Raw genomic sequence first — 21,899 nt, 5'->3', positions numbered from 1 at the left:
AGCAGAAAGAAAGGTTTAATCCTGAAGTGATTATAAAGGATGATTCCATAATACCAGCTTAGTTCTTTCTAATTTCCCTTCCTCCACAGAACTACAGAGGATCCTTTAAATACAGCATCATATGGTATTGAGAAATCAAAAGTGATAACCTGAAATAGCAACACTTTTCAACAATAAGAAAAAAACCCAACCAATGAAATCCAATAGCAAATCATCAGGAAATTTCCCAACTTTGATGAACACAGATAATACCCTCAACTTTTCCGTATTTTAGTTTCACCAATGAGCTTGTGCTGAGAAGAAGAGGGAAACCCTACTTGGTTGCCTACAGCCACAGTCTGGCTTTAGGGCAGTCAGAAAGTTCTGATAGCAGACAACAGGGCATTGGGGAGCTCACAGCCAACTTTGTAGAGGGGCAAAGGCCTCTCTCAAAGCTGTGGCAGCAAAACCCAAAGCTGAGAAGTCTAAATGTCTCAGGTTTTTTGAGAGGAGGGAAGCATCCTCAGCATAGTTTGAGGACAAACTACTGTAGCCAACATAACTTACTTTTGAAATTGGGCAAAAGATCTGGCTAAGTCATGGAAACAAACTCATTACACCAAAAGGGAGAATTATTTCAGTATAAGCTGTTCCTTAACATTGGCTGGCAAAGTGTTAACCACGTTACAATGATGTTTGTTGACTCACTTTAGAAAAATCCAGAAAACTGCTTGCCATAGGTTGATGAAAAATGTTAGAGGGGGCTACCATTCCAGAATCATCTCTCTCCATTGGTTGATGCTGGGAGAATGTGCTTGGGTCTGACAACTGTTGGTGCATTGGATGGTTTCCTATCACAGACTGTGACCAACCTGATAAGCCTTCTGGAAAGAAGAATTGAGGACAGGGTTTGATATTTATTTGGGTAAAATGACAAAATATTACTAATCTTTTTTTCATACTAAATTTTATGGAACTCATTCCTATGAGAAGCTCAGTGCATGTTCATGACAATCTTTGCAAGCCAAAAAAACCAGTTCCTGGAAAACTGGGTGAAGTCCTTTGAATACCCCAAATACTCTACCTAGTCCTTCAAAAGAGTAAATGCTCTCTAGAAGAACTCAAATGATTATCCCATTCTATATTGGAAAGCTTAAGAGGGAAAGGAAATATGCATTGAATCTTTTATGTCTATACTTATTATTATACATATTATATTATTATGTATAAAGGAAACTAACATTCCAAACTCTGAAACTGAATTCTTCAAAGGTATATATACCCCTACTGATCATTAAGTGTAGGAACTAAGCTGTTTTGTTTTAAGGAACTAAGTTATCAGGGCAAAATCCCACAACTTACTTGAGCTATCCCTCCAGACAGAGGGCAAGGTAACTATACCTGACATAGCGTTGACACCAAATGACCAGATTCCACTGTGTCCAACAGGAGCGACAAAACTGGTCCCCACAGGGGCTTGTGCGACAGACCCTCCTTGCCGAATCCGGGCTAGTCTCTCTGTTCCAATGGGGGGAGGTATCTTTCGATCTTGACTGGCACTGCCTCCTTTTGGTTGGCCCAATGTAGGTGGGGCAGAGGTGGCTGAAAGAGGTGAAGATGATCCCGAAGAAACAGATGGAATAGGAGAGTCACCTGGTGGCAAAATATTTCTCTATTGTTTTATTACATTAAAAACTAATTATAAGAATATGAGAAACCTTGTTGGAAAGATCACAACACGGATTCTGTAAAGAAAAATTTCATTTTATAAGATCATTCAAATGAAAATATGTAAGTTGTATGAATATTTTGTTACTTCTGTGTATAGTGAGTATAAACAAATAGTCTAAAATTTTTTTTCCAGATTGATGAAAAAGCTAGAAGGAAGGCCTAGAATAGGAATAGGAATAATTCTTATTGTAGTTCTAAATAATCTTCTCAAAACATATATTGTACAATTATGTAAAACATAATTTTAAACTAACTCAAATGTGGCAATGTTTGTATAGTAACTAGCATATTGTCTGGAAAAAAGTTGGTGGCCCTCTATACTTGGCTGTTTTCTTTTGTGTCTTTCCACAACCCTTTTTCCTCCATAAGGAAGAAAGGTTAATGTTAGCAAATATCTTGGATTTAATTCATGACTTGGTTTCTTACTGGGATTCTCAGGTCATGGTGGTAATTTTCCTTGTCAAAAGGGCCAATACTCATTGACTATGTCATGATGCTTATTAAAAAATTGAATCCTGTTCAAGTACCGTTAGAACTTCATCTGTTCTGAATGTTGCAATAACTAAGAATAAAGGAATACTGTCACTTATAAATGGCACTATCATATGGTTTCTAAAATATAAAAATAAACTAAGAAATCATACCAAACTGAATAGATACATGAATTGACTTCTTTGCAGACTTAAGAAATTATTTTGCAATACTATCCTCAAAGGGTCCTTCCTTTTATAAAACTACTTGTAGTAATTCTTCTCTTGATTCTTGACCCTTCTCAAGTTTTTTATCCCACAAATGACTGATAACTTTTGACATGACTGCAGTACAAACCTTTGGTATCTGCATACCATCATACCATTGACTTTAGTTTACTAAACTTTAGTTTACTGAAGTTACTATGCAGAGTTCCCTGAGACAAATGGTTAATAACTTATTCAAGACTCTTTGGGAAGAGTTTCTCCAGGATTCCTACATGAGTTTGAGGCGCTTGTCCAAGGATGGGGAGAAAAATGTTGTCTGTTGAAACTTGGAGTCCCAACAGGAGCAGGCCCTTGCAGGAAAACCCGAGTTCCTGGTATGCCGGAAAAACTCGTCAGGGGAGCAGAAGAGGAAGATGGGGAGCTGCCGGATGGGTCAATGGATGGTAAGCCTGAAATAAAACAGGTCCAGACATCAAATCAGCCAAGGCTTTAACACGGAAAGCCCTAACTTTACTTAATTCCTTTTTAAAAAAGAAGAAAGCATACAGTTTACTTTTGTAGATCACAGCAAAATAATCCATTTATGTGACACTGTATTATGGCCCAAACCCATTTTTTTCTTGCAGTCCAGAAGAATATCACTAAACAGCACTAAATATAGAAGAGTGCAATGTTTTTGTTGTTGTTTTGAGAGTGCACAGGAGCAGCAGGGGGTGGGGAAGAGGCACAGAGAGAGAGAGAGAGAGAGAGAGAGAGAGAGAGCGAGAGCGAACCCTCTGGGGATTCTCTCTTTCCCTCTCTCTCTGCCTCTCCCCTGCTTGAGCACTCTCTCTCAAAATAAATAAATAAACATTGGGGAAAAAAAAAAAAAAAAAAAGAATGGCAATCACCTGGGGGCTCCTGGGTGGCTCAGTTGGTTAAGTGTTGGGCTCTTGATTTCTGCTCATGATCTCAAAGTTGTGAGGTTGAGCCCTTGTGTTGGACTCTGCGCTGTCAGCGCAGAGCCTGCTTGGGATTTTCTCTCTCCCTCCCTCTCTGCCCCTCCCCTGCTCATTCACTCTCTCAAAATAAATAAACATTAAAAAAAAAAAAAAGGCAATCACCTGGAATAATGTTCTGGATAAATCTCAAAGCTTTCACTAGAGGGGACATACAATGAGAGCATGCTGTGACTAAGTGGTCCCCATCAGTAACTTCTGCTTTTCCTTTTGTGGAAAATCTAAAAGTATAGCTGTTCATCTACATAAATACAGTTGTCTCCTACGGAAGATGAATAACACAATCTACCAATGTTTCCTTCCTAATGAGGAAAAGCATACTATTAAAGATAAGTATTCCATCTGATACAAAAAAATCAACAGTTGCAAACTATATCAAAGTTTCTATCTAGTTTGTGTAAATCTGAATTCAGCAGTCTTCTCAAATGCCACTGCTGTTTCTAGAGAATGCATCGGGGAAAGGGAACAGGTGTGTGCAAAAGGATTATACGTACTCATTTCAGGAAAAAATAGTTAAAATCAACATAAAAAAACTGTCAAACTTCTCTCAAGCAGTTCTTCATCCATTTAAAGTATATGGTTCAAAGGCTTTTAGCAGATTCACAGAGTTGTACAACCATCACCGCAATCAATTTTAGAACAGTTTTGTCTTCCCTAAAGGAAACTCTGCACCATTACCTGTAACTCCCCATCGTCCTTTACTCCATATCCCCACCTCTAAGCAACCACAGTAGATTTACCTATTCTGGAAATTTCATATAAATAGAATTATACAGTATGTGATCTTATTGTGACTGCCTTTCTTTCACTTAGCATCAGGTATTCAATGTTCATCAATGCTGTAGCATGCATCAGTACTTCATTTCTTTTTACTGCTGACTAATAATCCCATTATATCAATACACTACATTTTGTTTTATATTTATCAGTTGATGGACTGTGGGCAATTTCCACTTTTGGGTTATTATGCTGCTATGAGCATTTGTGTACCAGTTTTTTTGTGTAGATATAGGTTTTCTGTTGGGGAGACCTAAGAGTGGAATTACTGGATCGTATGGTACCCTTGTGTAACTTTATGCGGAATTGTCAAAAACTGTTTTTTTTCAAGTTGCTATGTTACTTTGAATTTCCACTGGCAACATTTGAGGTTTCCAATTTCTCCACATCCTTCTCTATTTTCTTCAGTATTACTATTTCTTACCTGTGAAACAACCAGGAGAGTAACTATATCCATGAAAGAAGAGAAACAAAAGAAGCCATACAGGCAGTTAAGATATAAGGCCAAGCTGGGGCGCTGTGGCTCAGTCGGTTAAGCGTCCAACTTCTGCTCAGGTCATGATCTCACAGTTCATGGGTTCCAGCCCTGCATTCGGCTCTGTGCTGACAGCTCTGAAGCTAGAGCCTGCTTCGGATTCTGTCTCCCTCTCTCTCTGCCCCTCCCTGCTCATGTTCTGTCTCTCTCAGTCTCTCAGAAATAAATAAAAAAAGTAAATAAATACATAATATATATATATGTATATGTAAACATATATAGCCAGGCTTAGCAATCCTGGACCCCAGAGGGAAGGTCCAGGATTAATGCTTGCTTTCTAAAAAAATGATTATTTTTTTATTAGCAATAAATAATTTTGATGTTTTAGATCTAAATAATTAAGGTTCCCAAACCTTGTTTTCTACCAAACTAGATAGCAGATATCCTTGATTTTTTTCTTTTTTCTAGAATTTCATAATCTGTACATCTTCTGGGAGGCAGCATGTGGAATGCAAAGAGCTCAAACATGAGAATATGAGAGTTCTGAAGTCAAACTGGCTAAGGCATTCAGAATTCACATGTCAGTGCCAGTCAAGTCAAAGATAAATGCTTTCTACACTGATTGCCTGAGCACTGGCAATGAGTTCTTCTTTCACCCTGCGTGTGGCCTTTGAAAATCTTTTAGTTTCCTCCAAACAAAAAGTGAAAACAAATATCTATTTATAGAAAAAAATAAAAAATTAAGAAAAAAAATCCTAGAGAACATTTTGACCACAGTTGATCTTATGTAGGCTTATATATTTACTTGAAAGATGATATAGGGGCGCTTGGGTGGTTCAGTCAGTTAAGCGTTCGGCTTCAGCTCAGGTCATGATCCCACGGTTCGTGGGTTTGAGCCCCGCATCAGGCTCTGTACTGACAGCTCAGAGCCTGGAGCCTGCTTTGGATTTTGTCTCTGTCTCTTTCTCAAAAGTGAATAACATTGAAAGAAAGAAAGAAAGAAAGAAAGAAAGAAAGAAAGAAAGAAAGAAAGAAAGAAAGAAAGAAAGAGAAAGAAAGGAAGGAAGGAAGAGAGGGAGGGAGGGAGGGAGAGAGGGGAGGAAGGAAGGAAGGAAGGAAGGAAAGAAGGAAGGATGATATAACAGCTGTCTTCCTGAAAAGACAAGTAAATAAAAGCATACCTGAAATGAAAATTAAGGTTACACCATATCCATAAACTTCCAGATTTAAACACCATAGGTCAGTTTGTAATAAACAAAAAGGAAGGCTGGGTTATGAACGACGGTTTTCTCACTGGAAGGAAAATGCTACGAGGCAACAGAGCCTCTTACACCATTCTATGTCAGTTGCAATTTCTAATTTGTTTTTCAGAATAGTGCACATTAGACTCAAATTTGGCTCTTTGACTCTGGAAAAAAGACGGGTTTTCTAAATATATCCAAGTCAATACTAGACTCATATCTAGATCTTTCTTATAACGCCTCAGCAGCTAATTTGTAATTTCAAAAAACCAAAGAGCTGAATCTAAGTTGGTCTTTTTACATTAAGAGCCCACAAATGACTGGATCTCTAATAATAATATTAACATTGAGCCTGAGCACCCAAGACTGAAATATTGTAGAATATTTCAAAGAATAATGTAGGTTATGGACTGGTACCTAAACGCTTCTGTAACACAAACTTTTTAAATCTGAGAAATGCAAACATTCATGATGATTTTAAAAATGTCTATAAATTTGAAATCCTTGAAGTATCCTGAGTCCCTTTTTATTAATATCATTATACCAATTCTTAGAAAATGGACTGACACAAGGTATAACCTCCTTGCTATGAGGGACAGAAACATCAGATAGGCCATATAAGGCAGCTCACTGTATGTGAGTGATTATCTACAGCTATATTGCTGCCCCCTCAAACAGCAATCATTAAAGGGTCTTTAGTATTTATGACACAGTCTTTTTTCTTTCTTTTTTAATTTTTTAAATGTTTATTTTTGAGAGAGAGAGAGAGAGAGAGAGAGAGAGAGAGAGAGTGAGAAGGGGAGGCACAGGGGCAGAGAGAGAAGAGACACAGAACTGGAAGGAGGCTCCAGGCTCCATGCTATCAGCACAAAGCCCAACACAGGGCTCAAACTCACGAACTGGGAGATCACAACATGAGCGGAAGTCAGAGGCTTAACCAAATGAGCCACCCAGGCGCCCCGACACAGTCTCATTTCTTTAAGATCATGTGATATGATGTACAAAATAAGTGCCTTATTATCTTGAAGGATTCAATTACACTTAAGAGCCCCATACTGAACTGCAGTAATAGTTATAATAACTTACCAACTGGACTAGTAGAAACTCGCTGGGAAGGTGGTCTGAAGCCAGGTGCCTTGGAGTTGTCAGGGTGCACGTTTTCCAAGTGTCCAAGTACAGAGTTACCCAGGAATGCTGACTGAACAGTGAAAGAGGCATCTGCAGCAACTCGAGAGGACAGCGGCCCATCTCCCCAACCCTGGTTAGCAGGCACCTGACTGCTATCAAAAAGACTACTGAAATGATTGAAAAGTGTGGCCGGGCCGAATGTAGGTGGCAAAGATTTATTTGCTGGGTTAATGTGCATCTGAGAGCCATTCATAATGTTCATGGCTGAAGAAAGCTGCACTGCAGCCGGTGGGCCTTGAGGTGGTGTCAAAGGAACTGGATTTGTAACAAAAATAGACTGGGGATCCTGGTGTATGGTTGCATTTGGTACCACTGAGTAAAAAGAACCTCTGGGCTGCATTCGATGAGAAACTCGAGGTGCTGGTACAGCTAACTGAGGTAAGTTATTGGTGTCCTGATTATCAGCAGCAACCAATCTGGGTGATGCCAAAGTCAATGGAGCAGGTTCTGAGTTGGATGCGAAAGGCATGGACATAGGACTTAAGTCAGATCCGCTGGGTGGCTGTGCCTCCTCCTGTGTGTTAGTGGAGGGAGGAGCGGGGCTACTGGATGGGTGAGTTTCTGGAGCTCCTGGGGTGTTGCTGGCAGAGCTACTGCAACTATTTGCAGTTGAAGATGGGGTGCACAGGTTGGCCATGGGCTGCTCCTGTGTGGACGCTTTCTCTTTGGGGGGTGGCATGGCAGGGAAAGACTCCATTTTTTGTGAAGAAAGCTGTGTTTGAGGAGTACTCGCAGGCAGAAAGGTGGTGGGAACCTGCCCGCTGGGGATAGGTGCAGAGGAAACAGAAGGCAGGGAACTACAAGTGCTCGTCACAGAAGAGATCACTGTTGCTGGAGGGCTCGTTTTAGGCACACAGGCAAACAACTGCTTTCTGACCGATGAAGGAGTCCGGGTATTAGTCACACACAGCTGCTGGCTGGCAGCAACTACGGAAGAGACAGTGATAGGACAACTGGCAGTAGCTAGCCCCGCAGACTCTGAGGGTAAGACAGTCCCGTTCTGGTTCGGTAGACGGCCTGAATTATTATGCTTTGGAGAGCTGTTTGTGTTGCCAGGATTCACAGGTCTCACTGGGAATGGTCCCCAAGTGTTGGGAGAGGGTGAAAAGGTTCCTCCAAATTGGGCCATGGGTAAGCGAGGATGCCGAATCTGTTGCATAGTCTGAGCAGCCAGCAGGGCAAAATGAGGGTGGGGATAAGCCAAGGGTAGAGAAACTGGGAAAGAAGAACGTACGTTTGTTGGAACGTTCTTGTTAAGTTTATTAGTGGGCTGGAACGTAGATAATGTTGTCGCCTGTGACGTAACGAGAGCTGGAGCACCCAAAGGAAATGCGTTTTTACTGGAAGCTGATGTGGTGCCTACTCCAGATGAGAAGTTTGCATGGATGGACTTGGTGCTGGCAGGTGTTCTGATATGATTTTTAGGAATCAAGTCTTCCAGTTCCTTAGCGGGATCTTGAATAAGTGCATTGATAAGCTGAACCGCATACCTGGTTGATTCCGTACCACCCCTGGGGAGAAAACCAACAAAACATAAAAACAGGATCAAAGAGATAAAAACAGAGGTCATTTTAACCTTAAAATTCTTGATTGTGCCATGCGTAACACAAGGATGCTTCTAAAAACATTTAATTTCCATACAGAACTACTAATATACATTTTCCACAATTACCTTATTGTGATCATTCTCTCGCCATTCTTATCTTTTTGTTTATCCACATCAATATGGGCTCCAGTAACATCTTGTATTGCAGTGATGTTGCATCCTCCTCTTCCCATTATCCTGGAAACCACGGAAGCTGGAACAGACAATTTCTTTGACCTATAAAATGAAGACTTATGAGTTTATGAAACAAAACATGAGCTTATGAAAACAAACGTCTTTACTCAAAAAGATGTCTCAGCTAGTATGCTCATGTAGAATAATATGTCTCAAACCTTAAAGGGGAAATTACTATAAATTTTCGTTTTAGAAACTGACTCCCTCTCATATTGAATTTAACTTAGTGAAAATAAATATTACTTTGTCATTTAAAACAAAATTATATTTTAAATAACTCATGATCGGGGCGCCTGGGTGGCACAGTCGGTTAAGCGTCCGACTTCAGCCAGGTCACGATCTCACGGTCCGTGAGTTCGAGCCCCGCGTCAGGCTCTGGGCTGATGGCTCGGAGCCTGGAGTCTGTTTACGATTCTGTGTCTCCCTCTCTCTCTGCCCCTCCCCCGTTCATGCTCTGTCTCTCTCTGTCCCAAAAATAAATTCAAAAATTTCAAAAAACGTTGAAAAAAAAATTAAAAAAAACCAAACAAACTCATGATCTAAGCATTCCAATCTGCTGAAAACATCACACATCAACTAAACAGCAATGACCATATGGACTGACTTTTTCTAAACGAAAACAATGCATAACATACTATTAAACTTCATACCAAGTAAGAGAGACCAGCTTATCAATATCAGTAATTTATACTTAGCAATAGCAAGTATAAATGCAGTTCAGGTTTGAACTACATAAAAAGCAACCCACAAGTGGAGCCTGGGACTTGACTTCCACTTACATGTGAGCTGAGCAGAGCCGAGAGATGACCAGAGGCTGATCTTGGGATCTAATAAGATGGCCTGGCCTGGCCTGGCTGTCCCTAAGGACTATCAAAGAAACCCAGTGTTTGCTGGCAGAAGCACTTTTTAAGTAAAGCAGAACCAGATGAGAGCGACACCCATTATTTTCAAGTGCTCAGTGCTGGGCCCCAGGATTCCCCTTTTCAAGGAGGGACCTTCAAACTTGAATTATTCCATCTAGAAGAATATCAGAGGCAGCCCTTAAAATACTCTTCATGCTCAAAATTTATTATCTTAATGCTGGGAAGAATATATTCGGGTATTCTGAAAGCTAGAGCATAGACTAGGCTACATGCTGTGAGTAACATTTAAATCGATCTGATCATCAGGTGTGTATCACTTCTATTGTGCCAAGACTTCTTTCTGTTTGCATTTAATGGACACAAACTTCAAAAACAATACAGAATAAAAGCCCAGACATTTCAGTCCTTTGGTGACTTAATATGATTTGATATACATTAGCATTTCTGTATCTTGTCCTGATTCCCTGTTGTAAAGTATGAACAGAGGCTAAAAGTATCATGTGGATTGTATAAAACATTTGAAAGCTGTGGCCTGTCTGCTTTTATTCATTTCTCCCATCCTAGCTTAAATATAAACACTGTGACTGAAGGTGCAGTAAAACCTTGGATTGTGAGTAACTTGTTCTGCAAGTGTTCTACAAGATGAGCAAACATTTCTTTCTTTCTTTTTTTTTTTTTTTTTAATGTTTATTTATTTTTGAGAGAGACAGAGACAGAATGCAAGTGGGTTAGGGGCAGAGAGAGAGGGAGACACAGAATCTGAAGCAGGCTCCAGGCTCTGAGCTGTGAGCACAGAGCCCGATGAGGGGCTCAAACTCATGAGCTGTGAGATCATGACCTGAGCTGAAGTCAGACGCTCAACCAACTGAGCCATCCAGGTGCCCCTAGATGAGCGAAGATTTCTAATAAATTTTAACTTGATAAACAAGCCATGTCCTGCAATATGAGTAGTATGTGATACCAAATATCACATGATCACAACTGAGCCAATGGTTCTTGAAATTCGCTTTGATATACACAGGCTTTAGATGACAAGCATGTTTCTGGGATGAATTATGCTCTCAAACCAAGGTTTTACTGTACTTTTCTTTCTTCTTTCCTTTTCTTTCTTTCTTTTTTGAGGGTGAAGGTAGTTTTATTTTAATTTTATGGGCTCTTTTTCCCCCTTATCGGGATAGCAACTGCACTAGTTAATAGCAGCTAGCCAGTTCTTTAGGATATGTGGTTCTCTAGTGAAGCCTAACTTTATTTAAACACTGTATACAGATAAATTTGATTGTTTGAACCAAAATGGGATCATTAAACAAACCTTGTAGTCCTCACTAATAACATTATGATTTTCCTGTCAAACGTAGAATCTTCCCTGTAACAAGCTTGTGACCATTTTGTATGGTGTATCTGGAAACATCTGTAGATGTTAAGTTTTAATAAAACATTTTTTGTTATTGTAAAGCCAACATTTTTTTGTGTCATATAAGATATATATGCAAAATTTACATATGGCTTCTCATTTTACTTTCGCCTACTCTGGATTTAGTGTGGCACAAATAATAACCACATTCAAATGATTCACTAATTAACTGGGTAACTACCTCATTAGATAGAACTTACATGGTCTATTAAAGTTAAAAAGATAAGACTAATTTCTACTTACCTTCGTACAACTTCTTTCCACCCTTCTTCTCTTTTCTGTCCCCTTTTGGGGCTAGTCAGATTCAGCTTTATGTTAGGAGAACTTAATGGCAATGGCACTGACTTATAGCTTGTTGATAAGGAATTAGTATTTGTTTCACTTTCAAGTCTGAGAAGAAAGAATTATCAAGTCCAATAAAACACATTTTAAGATAGAAACTCAAGAGACTATTCATTTATACACAAAGTTACATTGAAATATTTGAATTAAAATTTGGCACATCAAATTATCAACAATTCGGAAAGGCAGAAATAGGACAAAGAGTTCATCATCTACTTTAGTATTTAAATGGACTCAGAAGCTCAAAGTTGGGCTACGATCAATAAAAATGACACATTTAAAATAAAATCAAGGTATGCTAACTTTTTCAGCTTCAAAATTGAATCATAAACATCTCTAAAAATCTCACTTCATAACGTGTACATGATTAGGATATTAGTGAATTTCAGGTTTGAATACTGCAGTCAGGCAATGTGGTAGCCTTACATTGTGTAACGTAATTTGTGCTAAAAAATGTACTTTAAATTCTTGCGCCAGGCACGAGAAAGGAAAGGTGGATGGAGAGTGAACAAACCAGAAAAATTTACCGTGTTTGAGTTTTGGAAGTGGCATTACTTGTCTTTTCTTCTTGGGAATGGAGAAGAAGTGATGGGTATCTCCTATCACTGGAGGAATTCACATCCATGGTGAAATTGAACTCTTGGCTTTTACCGCCGCTGCTACTCTCACTGTTGCAGTCTGTGCTGTCCAAGTTGTCGGAGTCACTATTCCCACCTGTACCACCACCTCTGGGTTCTCCGTTTATTTTATTTTTATCAGCTTTCTGCTGTGCCAAGGGTATGTGTTGTTCTGGTAATATTAAATGTGCAGTGGGAGGGGTCTCCTTTGTTTTGTTCTTCTTATTTTTCCGATTGGTGCTGGGGGTCGTCACCACATTGGCCCTTTTTTTCCCAAACACGTTTGTAAATGTGGCAGATGTTGCAGAGATTCCAATGGTGGTGGTGGTGGTTGCACTAGGAGGGTCTATGGGAACTTCTTGCTCCACTGAAATTAGCAAAAGGATAAAAATCACACTGAGAGCACAGAACTCAGAACAAGTTGTGACAAGATATACATAATAATTCAGAGTAATTCACTTCCTTAAGTCATATTTTCCTTTCATCAGTATTCACTAGTAAATAAAGAAATCTTTATTGTTGTTAGAACAAAAGCACTATATCATATTTTGATGTGTAACTTGGTATAAAACATTCACACTATAACATTCTTTTTTTTTTTTTTAAGTTTTTATTTATGTATTTAAGTAATCTCTACACACAACGTGGGGCTCGAACTGATAGCCCTGAGATCAAGAGTTGCATGCTCTTCCGACTGAGTGGGCCAGGTGCCTCTTATACCATAACATTCTCTTTTTTTAAAATATGAAATTTATTGTCAAATTGGTTTCCATACAACACCCAGTGCTCATCCCAACAGGTGCCCTCCTCAATGCCCATCACCCACCCCCCATCAACCCTCAGTTTGTTCTCAGTTTTTAAGAGTCTCTTATGTTTTGGCTCCCTCCTTCTCTAACCTCTTTTTTTTTTTTTTTCCTTCCCCTCCCCCATGGGTTCCTGTTAAGTTTCTCAGGATCCACATAAGAGTGAACACATATGGTATCTGTCTTTCTCTGTAGGACTTATTTCACTTAGCATAACGCTCTCCAGTTCCATCCATGTACCATAACATTCTTAAGATCTGAGGTGTTAGTCTCACGAGTTAACCAAAACTCACAATACTGTTTGAATTCAGGGAAATTTTTAGTCTGACTACTGTAGATAATGCTGCTGTAAACACTGGGGTGCATGGATCTCTTTGAATTAGTAGCTAGAGAGTATTATGCTAAGTCACAGAAACATGAATACCATATGATTTCACTTATATGTGGAGTTTAAGAAACAAAACAAATGAGCATAGGGAAAAAAAGAGAGGCAAACCGAGAAACAGACTCTTAACTATAGAGAACAAACTGATGGTTACCAGAGGGGAGGTCAATGAGGGAAGGTGGTGGGGGGATGTGGTAAATGGGTGATGGGGATTAAAGAGTGCACTTGTTGTGATGAGCCCCAGGTAATGTGTGGAAGTGTTCAATCACTAAATTGTATATCTGGAACTAATATTACACTGTATATTAACAAACAGGAATTTAATTAAAAATTTTAAATTCAGGGAAATTTTCACATAGTATTTTAGAATTAGAATTCAAATAGAGAACAATTATTTGCCTATTACAAACACTACTAGGATGTACAAAAAACAACTCTGAGAATAATGAACCTGTATAGCTTTGGGCCCAAGTCTTAGCTCAAAATTTACTGAGGAACTGGATCTCTCCCCAGTTTCCAAATGGAGGAGGAAAGGGTAGGGAAGAACCTGAACAGAAGCTGGCAAATCTCTTTACTGTATTACACGTAGGACATACATGATGTTTTACAAAGGAACTTAAATTACAACTGAAACTTCAAATAACATGCTTGCCTTTACCCTTTCTGTTTCTATCACTTTACAATGTAAATTATTTAGAAATATTTACTATGAAAGCCAGTTGTCAATTCCAGATTAAAATAATGAATATCTAACTAGAATTAATTAGAGTAAAAAGCACTCAAAATGAAGTTGATGAACAGATTTTTATCATTAATTTGAAAAAGTCGTTTCTTACCATCTTCATCATTCTCCTCTTCATCTTCATCCTCTGGTAGTTCTGAATTCTCCTTAGGTTTGTTTTCCTCATCTTCTTCCTGTTTCCTTTTCTGCTCCTCTTTTTTCTTTTTTCTCTTTTCTTTCCTTTTTTCTCTTTTAGCTGCAAGAGCCTGCTTTCTGCTCTCCTCTCTTGACTGAAAATTAAGTGCAGGTGTATTATTTCACCCATAATACAATTATTTAAAATAAAGAATGGGTGGGGAACCCGGGTGGCTCCAACTGTTGATTTCAGCTCAGGTCATGATCTCATAGTTTGTGGTTTGAGCCCCTGTGTATGGGCTCATGCTGAAAGCAGAGGGCCTGCTTGGGATTCTCTGTCTCCCCCTCTCTCTGCCCCTCCCTGGTTCATGCTCTTTCTCTCTCTCTCTCTCTCTCTCTCAAAATAAAGAAATGAACAGTAAAAAAATAAAATACAATAAAGAATGGGTATTTTTGCTTATGACACGAGGCTTCCCATGGAGACCAGTGTTAAAACACACTTATAAAAGCACCAAAAGAAAAATATAGATAAGCTAGACGCCATCAAAGTTAAGTTTTTGTGCTTCAAAGGACCCATCAACAGAGTAGAAATACAACCCATAAAATGGGAAAATTTTTTTTTTGCAAATCATACATCTGGTAAGGGATTTGTATCAAGGATAAAGAACTCTTATGACACAGTAATAAAAAGACAAATATAACTCAATTCAAAAATACACAAAGGACCTGAACAGACATTTTCCTAAAGAACATATGAGTAGCCAAAGCATATGAAGACAGTTGCTCAATATCTACTAGACATCAAGGAAAAGCAAATCAAAATCACAATAAGATACCCACTCCATACCCACTAGATGGCTATACTCAAAAAGACAGATAATACCAAATAGCGGTGAGGGTATGGAGACATTAAAACCTTCAAACACTTGCTGGTAGGAACATAAAATGGTGCAGCTGCTTTGGAAAACAATCTGGCAGCTCCTCAAATAGAATTACCACATGCTCTAGCAATGCCATTCCTAGATATACATATACCCAAGAGAAATGAAAACACATTCATACAAAAACTTGAACACTGTGCTTGCTTTGGTAGCACATACACTAAAAACCCTCTAACAATACAAAGATGAGCATGGCCCCTGTGCAAGGATAGCATGCAAACTCATGAAGTGATCCATATTTAAAAAACAGAAAGAAAGAAAGAAAGAAAGAGAAAGAAAGAAAGAAAGAAAGAAAAACTTATATACCTATGTAGTAGAAACAGCCTGAATATCCATCGCCTAATGAATGGATGTATGGGTGTGTATGTGTGCACGTGTGTGAGAGAGAGAGAGAGAGAGAGAGAGAGACAGAGAGGGAGAGAGTGGAGGGAAAGAGAGAGAGTGTGCTAGAGAGAGACAGAGAGATGGGATATTATTTAGGAATAAAACCAAATTAAGTATTGATATATGTGACAACATGGTTGAAACTTGAAAACATTATGAAGTGAAAGAAGCCAGTCTCAGAGGAACATACACTGCATGATTCCATTTATGTGTAATGTCCAGAATAGGCAGATCCATAAAGACAAAAAGCAGATTAGTGGTTACCTAGGATGGAGAGATTGAATAAAGTGAGTGACACTTAACGGGTGTAGGGTTTCTTTCCAGGACAGTAAAAATATTCTAAAATTGGCTGTGGTGAACAATGCACAACTCTGAATATGCTAAAAGCCACTGAATTGTATACTCTATTTATTTTAAAATACTTTTTCTATTTTAGTTTTTGAAGTAATCTTTGCACCCAACATGGGGCTTGAATTTACGACCTCAAGATCTAGAGTTGTATGCCTACTGACTGAGCTAGCCAGGCACACTTCAATCGTACACTTTGTTTATTTATTTACTTATTTATTTATATATTAATGTTTATTTATTTGTTTTTGAGAGACAGAGAGAGAGAGAGAGAAAGAGGGAAAGAGAGAGAGAGCAGAGGAGGCGCAAGAAAAGAGGGACATAGAGAATCCCAAGCAGGCACTGCGCTGTCAGCACAGAGCTGGATGTGGGGCTCAAACTCATGAGCTGTGAGATCATGACCTGAGCCGAAAACCGAGTTGGGACACTTAACTGATTGAGCCACCCAGGCACCCCTCAATTGTATACTTTAAATGGGTGAATTGTATGATAGATGAATTGAATGTACACATATGCAGTATCTGTTTATTTGACTAAAATTCAGCTATCATGATCTTTATAAAATTCTAAAACATTTCACTTTAAAAATATTAACCACAATCTATTGTAAAAATTATTTTTTTCTACCTTATAGAAATTTTTAAGCCACATACAGAATTCTGATCACTTTTAGATTTTGCTGTGATTAGTACTATAAAATGTCTTTTTTTTCGGAAAGGAAAACATGGTAGTAAGTTGCCTAGCATCATGATGAGAGTTTGAAACACATCAAGTTATTCGTTCTTCTATGGTAAACAGGTAAAGCATTTTCCTCAAAACTATAATTTATCATTTTGAGGCATAAATTGATTACTCTTTGATTTACCTAAATGAGAGGTTGGCAAACTATGGCCTGAATACCAAATCCAGTCTGCTATGTTTGATGGCCTAAAATCTAAGACTGACTTTGATATTTTAAATGGTTGAAACAAATAAAAAGACTATTTCGTGACACTTGGAAATTATACAAAATTCAAATTCCAGTGTTCATAAATAAAGTTCTATTGGAACACAGCCATGCTTGTTCATTTACCTATTGCCTATGGCTGCTTTTGTGCTCTGATGGCAGAGATGAGGACGTATGACAGACACCATATGGCCTGCAAAACCTAAAATATTTACTATTCGACATTTTATAGAAAAAGTTTGCCAATCTCCTACGTAAATGAGAAACGAGTGAAAGAAGACATTGCACATTTAGCTAAATACGGAATTTTATCACTCTGTTGGCATAAGAACAAACTGGCTACCTATTTAGGGAACTGCTGACCACATCCCTGAGAAGTTACACAAAAATCAAAATTATAGACATGAAAACTACCTTAGTAATCATCTAACTATGAACTTCACTTTATTTTAAAATGAATATAACTTTTTTTCCCTTCTGATCTTACCTGTAATCAACTTTATCATGGAGGTGCTAAATTTTAATTTTCTAATGATAAGACTTTAAGGTTTACACGTTTCCCCCTATTATCAGCAATGAATGTCCTTGTAAGTTCACATCTTCGAGCATTTGTCTAACTATTTACCTGAGGCTAAATTTATGCAAGTGGAATAGCTGAATAAGGGTAACCACCCTTTTAATTTATTTGTGAAAGCATTTCCATTAATAGTCATAGCAATTTATACCATACAACAAAAATCATTCGCTAGAGTGCTAATCTATCCACACCTTTGCCATCAGTAGCTATTACCAAATCTTTAAGTTTTTTTTAAGGTGTATTCATTTTTCAGAGACAGAGAGAGGCAAAGCGTGAGTGGGGGAGGGGCAGATAGACAGGGAAACATAGAATCTGAAACAGGCTCCAGGCTCGAGCTGTCAGCACAGAGCCCGACGTGGGGCTCGAACTCACAAACCACGAGATCATGACCTGAGCTGAAGTCGGACGCTTAACCGACTGAGCCACCCAGGCGACCCCCAAATCTTTAAAGTTTAAGCTTTGCCAATCTGCTTAAAAAAAAAAAAAAATTATTGAACATTTGTATTTCTTTTTCTGTGAACTACCCATTCACAGGAACATTTTTTATTCTGGGCAAGTTATGTTTTTCTCATTGATTTGTAAGTGACCTGTTCTTCTGGTCTTATAAGGTTTTTTTTTGTTTTTGCTTTTGTTTTTAATTTTAAACTAAGAATTGGTTTCAAAATTTTAGCATCTGTCAAAATAATCATATATTTTTTTCTTTTAATCATCAACAAAATATCTTCATGTTAAGCTATCTCTTGCCTTCTTAAAATAATTCTACTTGGGCATGTTATTTGTTCTTTTAATGCAACTTCTGCATTGAATAGCAACACCCTCACTTTCCAGGTAAGCAGACTGAACTTCATGTAAGCAATCTTGTTTTTGAAACCTTTTCCATTATACCATACATCCTAGGATATCAGACCCTTACTCTTTTTTTTAAAGTGTTTTATTTATTTATTTTTGAGAGGGAGCACAAGCAGCAAAGGGGCAGAGAAAGGAGACAGAGAATCCCAAGCAGGCTCTGCGCTGCTAGCACTGAGCTAGAGAGGTGCTTAATCTCACCAACTGGGAGACCATGACCGGAGTCAAAATCAAGAGTAAGACGCCTAACCAAATGAGCCACCCAGGCATCCCTCAGACACTTACTCTTTAAGTGAGGATCTAATAAAACACTTATAGCATAAATATTATAATTAGCAAAAGGTTTCTAATGCTTTACTAAATATTTTCTAATACTAATGTTAGAATCATTTAGGTAGTAATGTTATTTGGTAAACTGTGATCTGCTTGAAAACTAGTCTCTCACTTTTATGGCTCAAAATATTTTTTAAGAACAAGAGGTCAAAATAAAAAAAAGTGATGGTAATTTAACAGTCTATTAATCATTTCCTTTGAAAGAGATACGAAGGTTATTGGTCATAAGGAGGGTAAATTTATTACAACAAATTTTCAACAATTTCTTTTTTTTTACTTTGTTTAATTTTGAGCAAGAGGGGGGAAGGGCCAGAGAGAGAAGACAGAGAATCCCGCACTGATAGTGTGGAGTCGGATGTGGGACTCGATCTCACAAACTGTGAAATCATGACCTGAGCCAAAATCCAGAGTCTGACGCTTAACCGACTGAGCCACCCAGGCGCCCCTCAACAATTTCTCTTTTTTTTTTCATTTTAAAAATTTACATCCAGGGGCGCCTGGGTGGCTCAGTCGGTTAAGCGTCCGACTTCAGCTTAGGTCATGATCTCGCGGTCTGTGGGTTAGAGCCCCGCATCGGGCTCTGGGCTGATGGCTCAGAGCCTGGAGCCTGCTTCCGATTCTGTGTCTCCCTCTCTCTCTGCCCCTCCCCCGTTCATGCTCTGTCTCTGTCTCAAAAATAAACATTAAAAAAAAAAATTATTAAAAAAAAAAAATTTACATCCAAATTAGTTAGCATATAGTGCAACAATGATTTTAGGAGTAGATTCCTTAGTGCTCCTCACACATTTAGCCCATCCTCCCTCCCACACCCCCTCAACAATTTCTCATAAGAAAAATTATTTTTCTTACTCACCTTTTCCAGATCAAGCTCTTTCAAAAGAATACTTGCATTCTTATTTGCTTCTGCAGCCTGTTGGTCTTTAGCCTTCACAATTGTCTCAACACACTGGTGACATTTTTTTAAGAGTTCCTACAGTGGAAAATGGAATAATATAAATATAGGAACATAGAAACAGGCCAAATAAAACTTGAGTTGATAAGCACACTGAAGTCCAGGGCATAAAGCCCAAACAACTGAAATTCATTGAGCCAAATATAAGCAATCCTTTGAGTGTAGTCATGTATCAATCTTCATGAAAAAAAAAAAAAAAATCACTATTTCTTAAAGTTTGTATTCTTAGAGAATACAAACTAATTCTAATCAAGGTAACAGTCTAGTTATAAATTTTAGCTGCATTCACTGTAATTATAGTCCATAACAGGAAGGAATCCTCAAAATAATTTATCAAAATTATTATATCCATTCTTCATTTGCAAATAGAGAAACTAAAGCACAGACAGATGAGGTGATCGGTGTCACAGAGGACAAAACAAAGGTTGCTAATTGAACACTTTGGCATCTAATTCCACAAAGAACACAAATGTGTTTCAATGTTCTAGTGAACCTACCTTATCTGTAATTGTTGCTATGTATCGCATGCATTCAATATCAGAAGGGAACTGATTGACTTCCTTCACCAAATACTGAACAACTTTCACATGACCCTGTGAGAAGTACAACAAAAAATGCACAGAAGAATTCCTTGAAAATTTGCTCATATGCTTAAAAACTTAAGAGTAAAAGGTATAAAGATACTTCCAGATCATTTACTAAACTTAAAATTGAAATTATGAAAATAAAAACAACATGCCCAGGTATTTCTCCTAAATTTAACTTAGCATTTCCCATTGAAAATAGAAAAACTTTTGTAGAAAACAAGTGTTTCCTAGAATAAATGTATTAATAAAAATTGGCAGTGTGAAATGAACCTTTATTTAAAAAGGAAATAGGTCCTAAAACAGAGAGATGTTCTACCTTGCAAAATATTATTTTGGGTCCATCTTAATAAACAAGGTAGATTCTCACAATTATCTGAGACCCATGACTTGAATCTAGGGAAAATGTTTTCTAAATGCTATGATCAGAGGTGAATGATCTATAATTAATTCTAACTATCATCTACCTCAGTATAACCAAACTTGCATAGTTTTCCTTCCTACCAAGTTCTAAAACATCTTCCAGAATTAGTCTGATGGTGACAAAAATCAGAAAAGTCGTTGTCTCTACGGCAGGAAATTCATTGAGAATGGGCATGATGGAACTTTCTAGGATTACAGAAGTATTTTATGAATTTATGGGGTGTGGGTTACCCAGGTGTATACAGTTATCAAAACTCATTAAACTATGCACCTTTGGTTTGTATATTTCACTATATGTAAATGATGCCTCAATTAAAAGGAAAGGGCAAAAACTTAAAGAATTAAGTCTAGAAAATATTTTAAGATTTTTAAAAAATATAATTTATTATCAGTTTGGTTTCCATACAACACCCAGTGCTCATCCCAACAAATGCCCTCCCCAGTGCTCATTATCCACTTTCCCCTCTCCCCCACCCTTAAGATTTTTTTAGAAGATTTTATTTTTTAAGTAATCTCTACACCAAACATGGAGCTCAAACATATAATCCTAGATTCAAGAGTCGCATGTTCCACTGACAGAGCCAGCCAGGCGCCCCTAAGATTTTTTTTGTAAGGCCTAAAACTTACACCATTCTCATTCAATAGCTATTTAGTGACTGCCTAATATGTGTTGGGCACTATGCTAAACAATGTGCATAAAGAGTGATATTCATAAAGCTTGGTCTTCCTGGATCTTCCAGTCTAACTGGGGAAATAAGCTTTAAAAAAGTAAATACATATTTGAATGTATAATTACAAATTGGTATAAGGAAAATAATAGGGTACTATAAAAAAGAGCAAGAGGACCTTTTCAGACTGAGTGTTAGGGAAGGACTCTCTAAGTAGTGACATATACAATGGGAGCTGGGGCACCTGGGTGGCTCAGTCAGTTAAGCTTCCAACCCTTGATTTGGTGGCTCAGGTCATGATCTCACGATTTGTGAGATTGAGCCCCTCAGTGGGCTCTGCACTGACACCACGGAGTCTGCTCGGGATTCTCTCTCTCTCTCTCTCTCTCTGCCCTTTCCCCATTTGCACTCATGCATGTGTACTCTCTCTCTCTCAAAATAAATGAATCAGCTTTAAAAAATAAATAAAATAAAATAAAATAAAATAAAATAAAATAAAATAAAATAAAATAAAATAAAATTGGAGCTAAAAGATGAGCAGAAGTGAGCCAGTGAAGAGCAAGGGAGAGAAAACTCATAGCAAAGGCCCTCTGGCAGTTAAAAATATAGTGCATTCTAGGCCAGCAGCTAAAGTGTAGTGAGCAAAGGTGAAGGGTAGCATAAATGACTGCTATGGGGCTGTGGGCATGAACCACATCCTGCAGGGCTTTGTAAGCCATGGTAAGTGGTTTATACTTTACCATAATTGTAGTG

General features: G+C 38.1%; 1 protein-coding gene and 1 non-coding gene across 4 annotated transcripts in view; one reads left to right on the top strand and one right to left on the bottom strand.

Annotated features, from left to right (window-relative positions):
• Positions 1–21,899, bottom strand: part of ANKHD1 (ankyrin repeat and KH domain containing 1) — a 131,636-nt gene that overhangs the window by 929 nt on the left and 108,808 nt on the right. For 2 of the 3 annotated variants that reach the window (XM_042937009.1, XM_042937025.1), the window contains 10 exons: positions 19,969–20,064; positions 19,373–19,489; positions 14,125–14,299; positions 12,011–12,467; positions 11,385–11,531; positions 8,760–8,909; positions 6,986–8,598; positions 2,681–2,857; positions 1,381–1,632; positions 688–863 (listed from right to left, as the gene is read on the bottom strand). In XM_042937009.1, coding sequence (XP_042792943.1) covers positions 688–863; positions 1,381–1,632; positions 2,681–2,857; positions 6,986–8,598; positions 8,760–8,909; positions 11,385–11,531; positions 12,011–12,467; positions 14,125–14,299; positions 19,373–19,489; positions 19,969–20,064 — 3,360 coding nt within the window. The remainder of the gene's footprint in view (positions 1–687; positions 864–1,380; positions 1,633–2,680; positions 2,858–6,985; positions 8,599–8,759; positions 8,910–11,384; positions 11,532–12,010; positions 12,468–14,124; positions 14,300–19,372; positions 19,490–19,968; positions 20,065–21,899) is intronic. The other variant, XM_042937018.1, reaches the window with a different exon arrangement.
• Positions 15,222–15,328, top strand: LOC122202734. The gene has a single exon (XR_006194854.1). It is a non-coding gene; the product is annotated as a U6 spliceosomal RNA (small nuclear RNA).

This window comes from Panthera leo, chromosome A1, assembly GCF_018350215.1.
Source record: "Panthera leo isolate Ple1 chromosome A1, P.leo_Ple1_pat1.1, whole genome shotgun sequence".
Classification (NCBI taxonomy): domain Eukaryota; kingdom Metazoa; phylum Chordata; class Mammalia; order Carnivora; family Felidae; genus Panthera; species Panthera leo.
The sequence above is the reverse complement of the archived record's forward strand: the minus strand, read 5'-3'. Positions and strand labels throughout refer to the sequence as shown.